The 12,868-nt window shown below is 43.9% G+C and overlaps 1 protein-coding gene across 1 annotated transcript; it reads left to right on the top strand.

Moving 5' to 3' along the window:
- Positions 1-6,759: 6,759 nt before the first annotated feature.
- CCNG2 (cyclin G2) lies at positions 6,760-10,348 on the top strand (the record flags this gene model as incomplete). Its single annotated transcript, XM_079534427.1, has 7 exons — positions 6,760-6,870; positions 7,284-7,421; positions 8,386-8,636; positions 8,800-8,878; positions 8,962-9,060; positions 9,922-10,127; positions 10,210-10,348. The coding sequence occupies 7 exons, from the start codon at positions 6,760-6,762 to the stop codon at positions 10,346-10,348; spliced, it is 1,023 nt and encodes a 340-aa protein (XP_079390553.1).
- Positions 10,349-12,868: the final 2,520 nt, after the last annotated feature.

Here is a 12,868-nt window from a genome sequence, read left to right as displayed (position 1 = left end):
TGCCACAGAAGGCGATGGGAGCTTTGCTCTGGTTTGCAGTGACAGCAGGAGGAGAGCAGATGCCAATCAAAGCAGGCTCTGGATGGAACCATGTGATACGTGAACCTAAATACAAGCTCATGCAGTCTGAACTCTTGAGCTAGACGTGTCCAGCACAGCCACGTACTGACTGTACATCTTCATTACTTCTTCTGGCGAGCACTGAGAGAATGTTAGTGAAATGTGCCTGGATTCAGAAGCTTAGGATAGAGCTATGCTGCAAATGCTCCTGCAGCTGTTTTGGAAAACATTTATGGTTCCGTGCACGGAAATTTGTACATCTCTGTTCATGCTAGTGCAGAGCAATCAATCTCAAAACAAATTATTGGTGGGAAATACGAGAAGGATATTATGCACCAACGAACTTGAAGTGGATAAAGCTGCAGCAGTAGTCTCATAAAGGGAAAAAAATACAGGTTAACATGATTTGTTATTTGGGAGTCAACTCTTCGAAAGGGTAGATAACAGCAGGACAAAGGGAAATGGTTTTAAGTTGAAGGAGAGAAGATTTAGGTTGGATGTCAGGGGGAAATTCTTTACAGAGAGAATGGTGAGGTGCTGGAACAGGCTGCCCAGAGAGGTTGTGGATGCCCCGTCCCTGGAGGTGTTCAAGGCCAGGTTGGATGGAGTCCTGGGCAGCCCAGTCTGGTATTAAATGGGGAGGTTGGTGGCCCTGCCTGTGGCAGGGGCATTGGAGATTCATGATCCTTGAGGTCCCTTCCAACTTGGGCCATTCAGCGATTCTGTGATTTACAGCTAATGGCTATCTCTATGCAAAGTATAGAAGACATTGTCCCATACAATTCAATTATAGCCAAAGGCATACGAGGACGTATGCTGAAGAAACCCTCTGGAAAGACTATAGCAGTGTGCCTACTATAAAGCCATTTAACTCAACAGCTCACTGGTGGTGCAGTCAGAAAGGTGACTGCTCTTTTTTCTTGGCTTAACTTTTAATGACTGATTTAAATTCCATTTAAGCAGAATCCATGTGATTTTGAAACTGCCTTTGGAAATTATGCACAACCACCTTTCTAAAAAAAAAAAAGAAAAAGAAAAAGAAAAAAACACCACACTTTTAAAAGCCTTAAGAAGCCTTAAGTACAACGTTGCCTAGAATTATCTTGTCAATTAAATAAAAGAACACACTTGAAATAAGTGACACGGATATATAGTGAATAAAACATACCTTCCAGTTACAAACTGTTATTAAGAGACATTTAAGCAAACTGCTAGTTACGTGGTCATGCTTAGATAAGCACAAGGTTATTGAAACATACTTCCTTTCAGACAATTTAACTTGCACTGAAGGCAAATTATTGCCATAAAAGCACTGAAGCACGTTGCTTAGACATTTGGTGTAATTATTGGCTCCTAAAAGATTACCCTTGCTGCACAGCAATGTCAGCAGGAGCAGAACCAGGTCTGCATCTTCATCTGTCGTTACAAGTACTCCCTGTGCTGTTTGCCTGCAGGAAATTGATGTATGCATTTGATATTATTATTAAAAACAAACAAAAAAAAACATGAAGCAATATTTTAATTGATTTTCAGATGGAATATAGATTTCTGCCAGTAGCTGTAACAGAAATCAGTGAGAGTGAGCTGGCTCACAAAGGAGCTGCAGTGGGGCTAATACAAAGTGCACCTAAACTCACTCAACACAGAGATCATGAATAATAATTTTACTAACTGGGTAAGCAATCAAATGTGTCACAGACTGGGAGTCTTCCTGGGTTCCTTCCATTTTCCTTGTTACAAGGAGGGAAATTTGAACAAGGTGGGGCAGCAATGAGCAACTATGAGCAGCAGAACTGCAAATACTCTCTACGCAGTCACAGGTGAAGTCATTGACATGTGCCTTACCCTTCTCATCTTTACCTGAGGGTTTGCCCTGATGTGTGCGTGAGGTTCCACCTTCCTCTTCTTTGCCAGAGCCATTTTCAATGCCCTGGAAATGAGTTTAGATAACACTACAGAAGTAAGCTGCACTGGCAGCTGTGCTTGTAAGGTTGGCAGTTGTCCCCTTAATACCAGCATAAAATTTACAACTCCACATAGAGGTATCTTCATAAAAACATAGGAAAGAATTAGGTTCACTGAGCCGCTTTCCCCTTGTCTGGCCATTTTCTAGTGCTGCAGTATGAAGGATGACGGATTTCTGTCATACCATACCAGCATAACATATACTGCTGTGCTCAGAGCCATGAGATAACTGATACGGGCCTTTCCACTGAGTTATTCCTGGAACAAAATCCTTTCCTATCAATGCAAATTATCAACTGAAGACTTGAATTTTCTTCCTGAAACAAGATTTTAGCACTAGGCACTTGCTACAAGCAATTCAGTTTTTACTTGTGTCTTGCAAGAGTTATACCAGCCATTGTATAGGGAACACAAACTTTTTCTAAAAATGATGTCTTTCCTCGCAGACTTTTTGATGCCTCTCTTCTAGTAACCTCTTGGAAGTCAGAAGTGAAGTTTCTGTTGTCAGAGGGGACTCACAAAACCCTCTCGAGACAGTTTATCTCCAATGAAAGCAGATCATATAGGCAAGGAAGAGAACCTTAAAGCAGCATTAGTAGGTCAAAAACAGAGCTACTCTGAAGCCAAATGTTAATGAAGGCAGTGAAAACAGAAGTGCAAAGTAGTCGTCTTCAGCACTGCAAGTCGTCATTTCACCATCTCCAAAGGTCTGAGGCAGTTCCCTTGATTGTGAGCTGTAGTACTATGTATTATTTAGGCCTAGTTTATACTAGGAAGATTTGTGATTTAAGGTATGCCAATTCCCCTCTTCTTGTCCTAGAATTTCAACACAGCTGTGCTGGTAGAGGAGCACTTGTACATTGTGTTAGTTGCCCTTTTTCAGGAAACAAAGTATGTGGTATCAGTACATAGTAGCTTCATACCTTGAATGCATTCATAATGTTAAGTGCAGAGGACTGTCTAAAATATACACAAATGATAAAGGCTTTCTCTACATACATACTGGAGTTCTGTATATGACCAGCTCTGGATACAGGCAGGGTTCTTTGCATCTGGCCTGTCCCATAAACGCAAGCTCATTTGCTGAGGGTGCCCTGCAGTCAGCTGCGTGTGCCAGGCCTTGCAGTTTAGATAAATGTCCACATAAAGAAACCGAGCTTCCATGATTCCAGGATCACTGTGGGGATGGGTCTGAAAAGCGCGTCAGGCTGCCCATCCAAAAACATGTGAGCTTAGTCTTTGTTAAACAAAGCAATTGCACCTAAACGACAGAGCTATGCTGTTATAAGTGCTCTTGGGTAGACCAACTTGCATTTCCCTTTCTGGTAAGCTTCCTTTTGTTATGAAAGTTCCTCTCATCCAGCCATTAGCACTGTCAGATGTTCTGCCACATGTGCTGCAGCAAAACAAAATCACCATTGCTAAAAGCATTTAGTCTGTTCTAAATTTATCCTGTCTCCATTGGTTTGTATTTGAATCTTGTCTGCTCAAAATATTTTCTGCTAAGTATAGCTCCCTTCTCCTGAGCAAATAAGTCGGGTCTCTTTTTTTCTGCACCCTCCCTTCCTACTTTCAACAGCTATTTTGAACTTGGAATAGGGTCACTGAGACATCTATGCACTGTCTTTACTTGTCTCTGTATGCGCTCATATTGCCAGACAATTTTTTTCCTTAGCACCAGCATCATATTGTCTTGATTGGCAAGCTTGCACTCTTTCATTGAGAAAGCATGTAATAAATTTGAATAAATTCATTTATTTGTGAATTCTGAGCTTGACCAACTGCCATTAGCACAAGGTGAAAAGTGAAATTGCATCCTTCTGTACTGAGGGCAGGAGCTGTACCATGGGGACATTTGCTCCTACTAGAGAATCAAGTGGCATTGTCCTGTAGGGGCTGTCAGATGAAGAAATTTTAAATTCTAGAAGATTTGTGAGACATTTTATCTCTGGAGCAGTTCCTTTTTAAAGGGCCTGGTGAGTGGAACCCATACAAAGGCTTCAGGTTTGAAAGCTTTTATCACCAGGATCTGGTTTCACTGCTTCTCAAAGCAACAGAATCTGCAGAATATTTCTGAGACACATAGACAAAGCCTTTAGATACATTTTCTAATATATGTATAAGAATGTACACACTGAGGGTATTTTATTTCGTTAAAGGGTGTTTTATTTCCTGACAGGACCTACTTCTCTCCACTCTGCTAAAAAAGCAACCACACAACTGTCAAATATTTCCATGTAATTAAAACAGAGGGGTTTTTTGTTTTGTTTTGTTTTGTTTTCCCCTAAGATGCCTCTTAAGGAACTAAAAAAGAAAGAACAAGCAGTTCTCAAGGCAGGGAAGGATGCTAGGGCTAATTTCATTTGACGCAGGCTCTCTTGGTGTTCCATGCCTTTCTCATATTCTCAAATGAGCTTGAATTATGCTTGGTGAATATACTAAGTCATGCATGAGCAGTTGCCTCCTGCGTCATTGCAGAAAAATGCATGTTGGCTAAACTGGACATGTTTTTCCCCTGGAATTAGGCTAAGTTCCTATTCATCATAGTGCAGCAGTTTGGTCTCAGAGAGACAGTCACAACTCCAGCATTTTTTGCCGACTGGATTTAGCAGTTCTGCTGCTTTCCTTGCGTCACTGCCCTCCTTACCAGTATAACGGATTGCAGTAGGGCACTTAGGTTAATTACCGGCTGCTCTTTGTTTAAGTGGTTCAGACAAAACCATCGTTCCAAATGACCCCTTTCTTCTTACCTGGATGACTTGGGCTCTGAGTAAGGAAGTTCCATGTGTTGTCTGGAGTGCCAGTTACCACATGTCCCTTAATTGTGAAGGTTTGTAATCTCATTTCATTTTGAAAACCTTCATACCAGGAGGCCCAGATGACATCTCTGATACAGCTGGTGAGTCCAAACACAGCTATTCTTGATGAATTGCTGGGCACGCTTTGTCAAGTCAGAGTGGGAGACAGTTTATCAGAGCTAGGTAAAATATTACCATCTTAAGGTACAACTAATGCCATTTGATGGATTTAATAGGCTTACATCACAACAAATAAGGAAGAATTCTTGCTTTTAGTTTAAAATTTTTCTTGCAAAATGTCCAGCTTTTAAGTTAAAGCTTTGCCAGAAGTTTTTGCTTACATTAGGAACTCTAAAGATTTTGTATGGTTTTCCCTCGAGTTTTAATTCTTTTGTTGCTGCTGTTGTTGCTGTTGCACCAGTCTTCCTGGGCAGCACAAACCAAGAATTCCTCCTGAAAGGACAGCACTACTGCTCCTAGCTAGACGAATGTCACCGCACCTGCAGCTAAGGAACGCGTAATTCTTCATTCACTGCTTTGTAAGTTCCCAACAATGTCAGGAAGGAACTGCTATTCTGTAAAGCACGACATGCTAGAGAATAAATAAAATATGTTCTACATATGACGCACTGAACAGGTTGCCCAAGGATGTTGTGGATGCCCCATCCCTGGAGGCATTCAAAGCCAGGTGGGTGTGGCTCTGGGCTGCCTGGTTTGGTGGTTGGCGACCCTGCACATAGCAGGGGTTGGAACTAGATGATCATTGCGGTCCTTTTCAACCCAGGCCATTCTACGATTCTATGATTCATCCCTAACACGATGTTGGTGAGTACATTGTTTCAATTAAGGATTTTCGGGGTGGTTTTATTATTATTTGTTATTTTTTGCATGACCTCTCCCCCCTCCAATTACGAAAGTCCGTGTGTTTTAGGAGACAGCCAAAGGTACTGGAGCTACTCAGCCGTCAGCTAAGGGGCAGACAGGCACCAGCACAGCCGCCAACCACAAGCTGCCCGCCGTGCCCTGCAGGGCCGCCAGCCATAGCACACGCCCGGCCCCGTGACGGTTGCTAAGGCCGGCAGCTGTAGGCGGGGCAGAGGTAGCGCTCTGCCGACCAATCAGGAGAGACCCACCCTCGCTCGGCGACCAATCGCCGACGGTAAACAACAGAACGCCATGGATTAGGAAGGGGAGGAGGAAGCAGAGCCGCCAGCCAATCAGCTGCAGGGGAGCGCGGGCCAATCAGGATGGGGTAACGTTTGGGCGGACTTTTTAAAACCGGAGAAGACGGCACAAAGGTCCCGGGGCCCTTTAAAGGAGTGGTGCGACCCTGCGGTGTATCCCTCCGCTAGGACCCGGCGCTCCTTCCGAAGGAGCGCTGTTCTGTCCGGGCTCCGGTGACAGAACGAGCCGCTGGGTGATCACGGCGGATTCTGGTCTCCGAAGCCTTTCGGAGTTCCGCTAGGGTGCGCGGCTGCGCGCGCGGACTATTTTACCTCCGCGCGGCGCTTCGCTGACCGGGCCTCGCCGGGAGCGCTCCGCGCGTAGCCATCTGCAGGCCGGCAGAACAAAAACACGGGGGCGGGGCCGCGCCGCCTCCATTTTGATGCGGGGCCGGGGCGGCGGCGGCGGCAGCTCCGCGGGGCCGGGGATGGTGTCGGTGCCGCGGGCAGTGCCGTGACTCGCTGCGGGGCGGCGAGCGGGGCCGGCCGCCGGCGGAGGCGCGGGCCGCCCTGCCTGGATGCGGTGCCCGCGGCGGAGCCCACCCGCGTCCGTGCGGTGACGGGAACCGGGCTCCCTCTCCCTGCCGCCGAGGAGCCCCCGGGGCCCGCGGTTCGCCTCCCCGGCGCTGTGGGATCGCCCCTCGGCGAGGGGCGGGCGCCCGGTTCCCTTTGTCCGCGTCTCCCGAGGCCCTCGCCGCCCGGCCGGCTCGGAGATGGGCAGCGAGGCGCTGCGGCTGTTCCGGCAGCTGAACCTCCATTTGGAGCTGGAGGGCCGCTTCCAGCCCCGCGAGAGGGGGCTCAGCCTCATCGAGTGCGCGGCCGAGGTGAGGGGCCGGGGGGCGGCGGTGTGCTGGGCCCGCGGGCTGGGTTTGGAGGCAGAGCATCTCGCTCCTCGACTGGCGGGGAGGGGGTATAAGCTGGGTTTGGTCGCATCTTTCCTAAGTCGGTGTGGGCACGGCCGTGAGAACTGTCATCTGGGAAGGAGTGTGTGCCCAGCGGTGTGGATGTGCTGCGTGTTGCATCGGTGCCAATGGGCATGGCAGTGTCCGCGCGCCTCGAGGCTGTTCCGAGCCTCGGGTGCGTTAAGTGGGGTTTTATTGCTAACAGAATAAAGAAAACAGAAAGTAATAGGAAGCATTTCCAGGCAGGCTTTAAGAAAAACTTAGCTTTGACCTAACTGGGATGCTTTGTAGTCCTCGCTGTCACTGCTATTACGTTTTGACTTTTTTTGCTGTAGAATGAAAACACTCTGTGCCCGAGACAAAGGAATGCTAAGGTGGAAGATCTCTGGAGTCTGACCAACTTCTTCGGTTTTGCAACTGAAACGTTTGTTTTGGCTGTTAACATCCTGGACAGATTCCTGGCTCTTATGAAGGTATTTGGGGGGGAAGAGGACCTGCTGCAGTGTTTCTGGAAACACAGAGGTTCTGTCTGAACTTCCCTTATTAGCCAAAGGGGGAAAAGTTGTGAGTTAGGAGAGAACTGTGCTTGTTTAATTGTGTTATACCAAGCGCTTCTGTGTAAGGTTTGAAGTCAGTAGTTGTTGCATGAAATGTGGTGATATATTAATTTCTTTGTTGTGGCTTCACCTCATCTTTAAAGATAAGTAGATATAGAAGACCTAGAGAGCAGGAGATAATGAAGAACAAAATAAGCAATTTGGGTTTGAAATCTTGTAGGTACTGTGCCAAAGCTTAAGCTTAGAGCTGGATCTAATGCCAAAAGATCATATTCTGGTTGTTGTTCTTGTTTGTGCTGCTTTGTGGCAGACAATTCCAACAGAAATCAGTTGCCAATTACCAAGCTGGTAAAATTAATGCTTGGAGTTCTCTGGTCTGACAGTCTTCCAGGTTGTGCGAGACATTATCCTCTTATATGGCAGAGAATAGCAGGGGTAGGAGTGAGCTGCAGGGGGCTAGGACTGCCTAGAACAAGCTCAGACCGGATTTGTGTAGGCTTTAGCAGAGGGTAGGTGAGCACTGCCGGTTGGAGAAGTGAGGTACTACAGTTCTCACTGTAATTTCTTTGTAGTGTAATGAGGAAGAACAACTTCAGTAGAGGGTGCTTGGCTGTTGTACCTACCTTCAGTTCTCCTGTAACAGATTGATACTGCTTTATTGGCTGTGCCAGCTGTGTTTTGTTGAAACTGAAGTGGTGAAACACTTGTAATGACCGCAGTTGACTCAAACACCCCATCAAGTGTAGATGAGGAACTAAATCTCTGTTGAAATGCAAATATTTCAAAATTGCTCACCTAGGCTGGGTGAGCTGTTTATTTCCCTGTTTGATAAGCATAGCACAGCAGGTGGGAGGTACTCAGTGTTTCCTCTTATTTTTAGGTGAAACCAAAGCATTTATCTTGCATTGGAGTTTGTTGTTTTCAACTGGCCGCCCGAGTGGTTGAAGAAGAATGCAATATTCCATCTGCTCATGAGATTATCCGAATCAGCCAATGTAAATGCACTGTGTCCGACCTGAAACGGATGGAAAAGATAATTTCAGAAAAGTTGCACTTTGAATTTAAAGCTACTACTGCCTTAACCTTCTTGCACTTGTACCATACTATTGTACTCTGTCATACCTCAGAAAGGTGAGTTGAATTGCATGTTGATGTTCAGTTTGCAAAGGCCTTTTTCCTCTTCAGCTGCGTCTTAAAATGATGTTGACTGAAGAGGAGGCTGCTCCTTGTCTGTGATTTCCTGACATGTTAATGCTTGCTGATATGAATGCTCCTTCTCTTGTGTGTTTTATAGGAAAGAAGTATTGAATCTTGACAAATTGGAAGCACAGCTAAAAGCTTGCAACTGTCGTTTTGTCTTTTCTAAAGCAAAAGTAAGTAGAAGTAGCTTTTCTTTGGCTTCCATTTAGGCTTCAATCAAAGTATGCTGAGCAGCATTTTTTTGTTGTTGTTATAGCCTTCTGTCTTGGCCTTGTGCCTTCTCACTCTTGAAGTTCAATCTTTGAAATCTGTTGAGCTGTTTGAGATACTTCTGCGTGTTCAAAAGCACTCAAAGGTAAACGTTTTGAGGTTAATTTTGCAGTTGTTGGGACTGGTATGGGTAATATTTGGTGTTACATTTGAGGCATGTCTGTCAGTGTACAGTCTTCAACAGGTAGTGTTTGGCATCAGCTAAAGCAAGCAATGAAACAGGCTTTTAAGCAAGTCTGAAACTCTTCTAATACCGTTTCATTGGTAGAATGCCAAATACAAGTAACTGCTGCTTCATAGTGAATGAGGTCAAGTAGTCATTGGCAACTACCTGACATGTAAAAGGATTACAGTTTGAAAACTAGGTTAAATGTGTTATGTATTAGATTAGCAATTCTTCTCGTTTTACACATGTTCTAACAGGCAGCTGATTTAACATGTTCTAGAGAGGCTTCCATTCCATTTGTATGACCAGAATGTCTGCTGGGCTGGTTCTTTTTGCCCCAATAACAGAATTTGCTGCTTCTAGCTGCATGTTGTAACCGGCCATAGTCTAAAACAGTTGTAATCAAATTGAACTAACCCAGTGCCTTGGGGGATAGAAGTAGTTCCTTAAAGTGTTTTATAAAGATGATGTTATTACATGGCAGTAAAACATCTCTAGGTAGGACCCTCTTACATGGTCTTCTGTTAGTTTTGCTGTATGATGTCTCAAAATGTTTTTGGTCTCTGTTAAACAGCAGTTATGTTTCATTTGGGGATGATTTAAATGTTGATAACCACTGACAGCCCAACTGTTAATTCAGAGGCGTTCCTAGGAGGTGTATAGGAGTTCACCTTTAAAAGCAGCAAAGCTTTGAAATTTGGGTATCTCTTTCGTGAAGTCATTTCCTTAAGGTGGAGTGGCTGTATTTTGATATAAATAGGTTGTTTCTTCACTTTTCAGATAAGTGATTGTGACCTGCTTTACTGGAGGGAACTGGTCTCAAAATGCCTGGCAGACTATTCTTCTCCTGAATGTTGCAAGCCTGATCATAAAAAGCTAGTTTGGATTGTTTCAAGGCGCACAGCCCAGAATCTACAGAACAGTTACTACAGTGTTCCTGAGTTGCCAACAATACCAGAGGGTGGCTGTTTCAATGAAAGCGAAAGGTTGGTTATACTTTCCAGGCTTTTCACTTGTGGGGTGTTCACATTATCTGGAAATGCTAATCTTTCCTACTGTTCCTTTTAGTGAAGACTCCTGTGAAGATATGAGCAGTGGAGAAGAAAGCCTTAGCAGTTCTCCTCCTAGTGATCTGGAAGGCACCTTCTTCTTTGAACTCAAGCCTAAAACAAAGTGGCAAACTCTTAATTCTCAGTCTTTGCATTAAGTCTTGATTGTAGTGGGTTAAGATTTTTAATGCACCCTAATCTTTTGGCAATAATAAATGGGATTGTGGTATTCTGTAAACTGTATTAAGGCAAGAGTTGCTGTGATACTACAATGCTTTGAATGCCTGCCTTGTGGTTTATGTTCTAATTCAGGTCTCATTTCAGCAAAAAAAAAAAAAAAGTTGATGTCTAGTTTTGTTGTCTTTGAGGATAAATGCAGTCCTGTACCTGGTGTTCCTTGATGCTTAGCAGCTAACATAAGCAGCAGAGAATCATGGCAGCAGTGGAAGCTGATGGCTTGCTGGGCTGCTTAAACAGGTGATCAAGATTGAGGGAAGTAGGGTTTTTTCTTCCCTGTCCAGTTTTTGGTCCAAGATATTGGTCACCTGTTTCCATCTGCCATGGAGCTGCCAGGATGCACAAGGAATTTGGGGAACAGGATCTGTGAGGAGAAGTTGAGGGAAGTGTGGGCTTCATGCAGCCCCAAGAGGGTGTGTGGTAGGATTGAGCAGCAGTCTTCTAGTATGTAAGAGAGGGTTGCTGAGAAGATCATTGCAGTTTTTGACTGAGATGCATGGAGCAAGTATGAGCAATGCCATGTATAAATTGTAATAGGAGGCTTTCAGTTAAAGCAATGGAAAACTTGTTCCATGGGTGCAGTCAAGCATGGGATGCACTAAGAAGAGCTGTGTAGTCTTTGTCTTGGGAGGTTTTCAGGGTCTGATGTGACAAAACCTTGAGCAGCAAGATCAAAAATCGGTATTGGTGCTCCTGTGGGCAGGAGATTAGTGCAGAGCCCTCCTGTGAGGGTCCCTCCACTCCTCAGTGTTTTGTGATTAAATCACATTGGCTGAGTGGAATTATTGCATATACAGTACTATGCTGAAGTGCTGATTCACAGTGAAATGGGCTTTTTGAATACTGAAACTGCTTTAACACTTCATGTGCTGTGCTCCTTTTCAGCAGGTTCTTGTGTATTTCAAATGTTTCTTATTTAAGGCTTTTTTTTCATAAAATTTAGGAATCCCTGTTTTGAACTGAGTGTGCAGGGTAGGAGTGGAGGATTCTAGTCAATACAAACTTTTACTGAAAATGGTAGTATGTGACAGGGCTTTTCATATTTTCTTTAATACAAATTAGCTTATGCTGAAACTCACCGTGTGTTTATATTTAGTGTTAAAAAGTCAGCCCATACTATCAGCTTAGATTTATTGACACGGTTATTCTTGATATGTCTACGTTCCTTTTAATATTTAGTAAACCTTGTAGTTTATTTCAGTATATTCATGTTATTGATTGAGTCATAATCAGACTTGTTTGCATGCTTACGTGAAGCAGTTAGTGCAGGAAAAGTTGATATTATGCAGTAATATCCAGTAAATGTGATGTTGATGAAGTAGTTAATGTAATGGGCTTTTTTGAACTTATGGAAGCACACAAACTGAAGTGTGATTGAATTTCTCTGTACTGAGAATATGGCTAGGTAGTAAGCGGATGAGTTAACTCAGAATAATGGTGTGAAGTGTGGTGGTGCCAAAGTAGAAATGAAGGAGCAATCTAAAGGCTGTTTTGTAGATGTAAGAATTGTTTTAGGGTATGAGCGGTGCCGTAAGTCTGTAACTGTTACATGATTTCAGTTTTATAAAAATACAAAAAGTTTACAAAAAAATGTAAATAAAAATGTAAATTTAAAAAATGTACAGGAAAAAAAATTTAAAACAAAAAATGAGCAGAAAATACTGTATTTTTTTACCTTGTATGTAACTTTTTGTAGGTATGTTGCATGTAGATATTAATTTATTGTGTACTCTGTATGATACAAATACTGTTCACTCAAACTTCTTACTTCTGCACCTGGGAGCTCCGTTCTGAAATAGAGTACCTTGACTGTGTGTGATAAACCTACTGGGTCTTGTTTCACTTCAGAACAAAAATAAATTGTTGTATTTGTTAATTGCCATGACTTATAGTTGATTGTACTGGTAGTGTATTTTGCTTCCTTTCTTCTTTGCTGTTTAACTTATGTGGCATCCAAGCTGCTGCTTGGATCCTCCAAAAGTTTTGGCAAGTTCTTTGCAAAGAAAGAGGAGTCTTTTGTGTGCAGCTCCCTACTGGATGTGAACCTTTTCTCAGCTTTGCTGCTGTCTGTTTTGAAGGCTGCTGTGAGGTGTCTCTGCTTATCCACTCAGCTCTGCTGTGGTGCTGGGATAAGTTCTGCAAATGGTCCACTTCTGCACCTGGCAAAGGGGATCTCCCATTAGAGGTGAAGTTAGGGCTCATTACAGGATGAGTGTTCTGGGTTTCGCTGGGTTTATGCTTGCAGCTATTCCAGTATTCTGGATGAAGCTTGGTGTCTTGATGTCTGCATTTCTACAGTTAAAAGTACTTGTCTTTCACTTGGGGGGGGGGGGAACAGCTTAAACAATTTTGCTCTCATTCTGCCTGTCTTAGGAAGTAGTTCCGGTGTATTCTGCAAAATAATGGATAAGAGGCCCTAAGTGGCTCTTGCTGGAAGAACT

Source organism: Tetrao urogallus, assembly GCF_951394365.1.
Source record: "Tetrao urogallus genome assembly, chromosome: 4".
NCBI classification, from domain to species: domain Eukaryota; kingdom Metazoa; phylum Chordata; class Aves; order Galliformes; family Phasianidae; genus Tetrao; species Tetrao urogallus.
The sequence above is the reverse complement of the archived record's forward strand: the minus strand, read 5'-3'. Positions and strand labels throughout refer to the sequence as shown.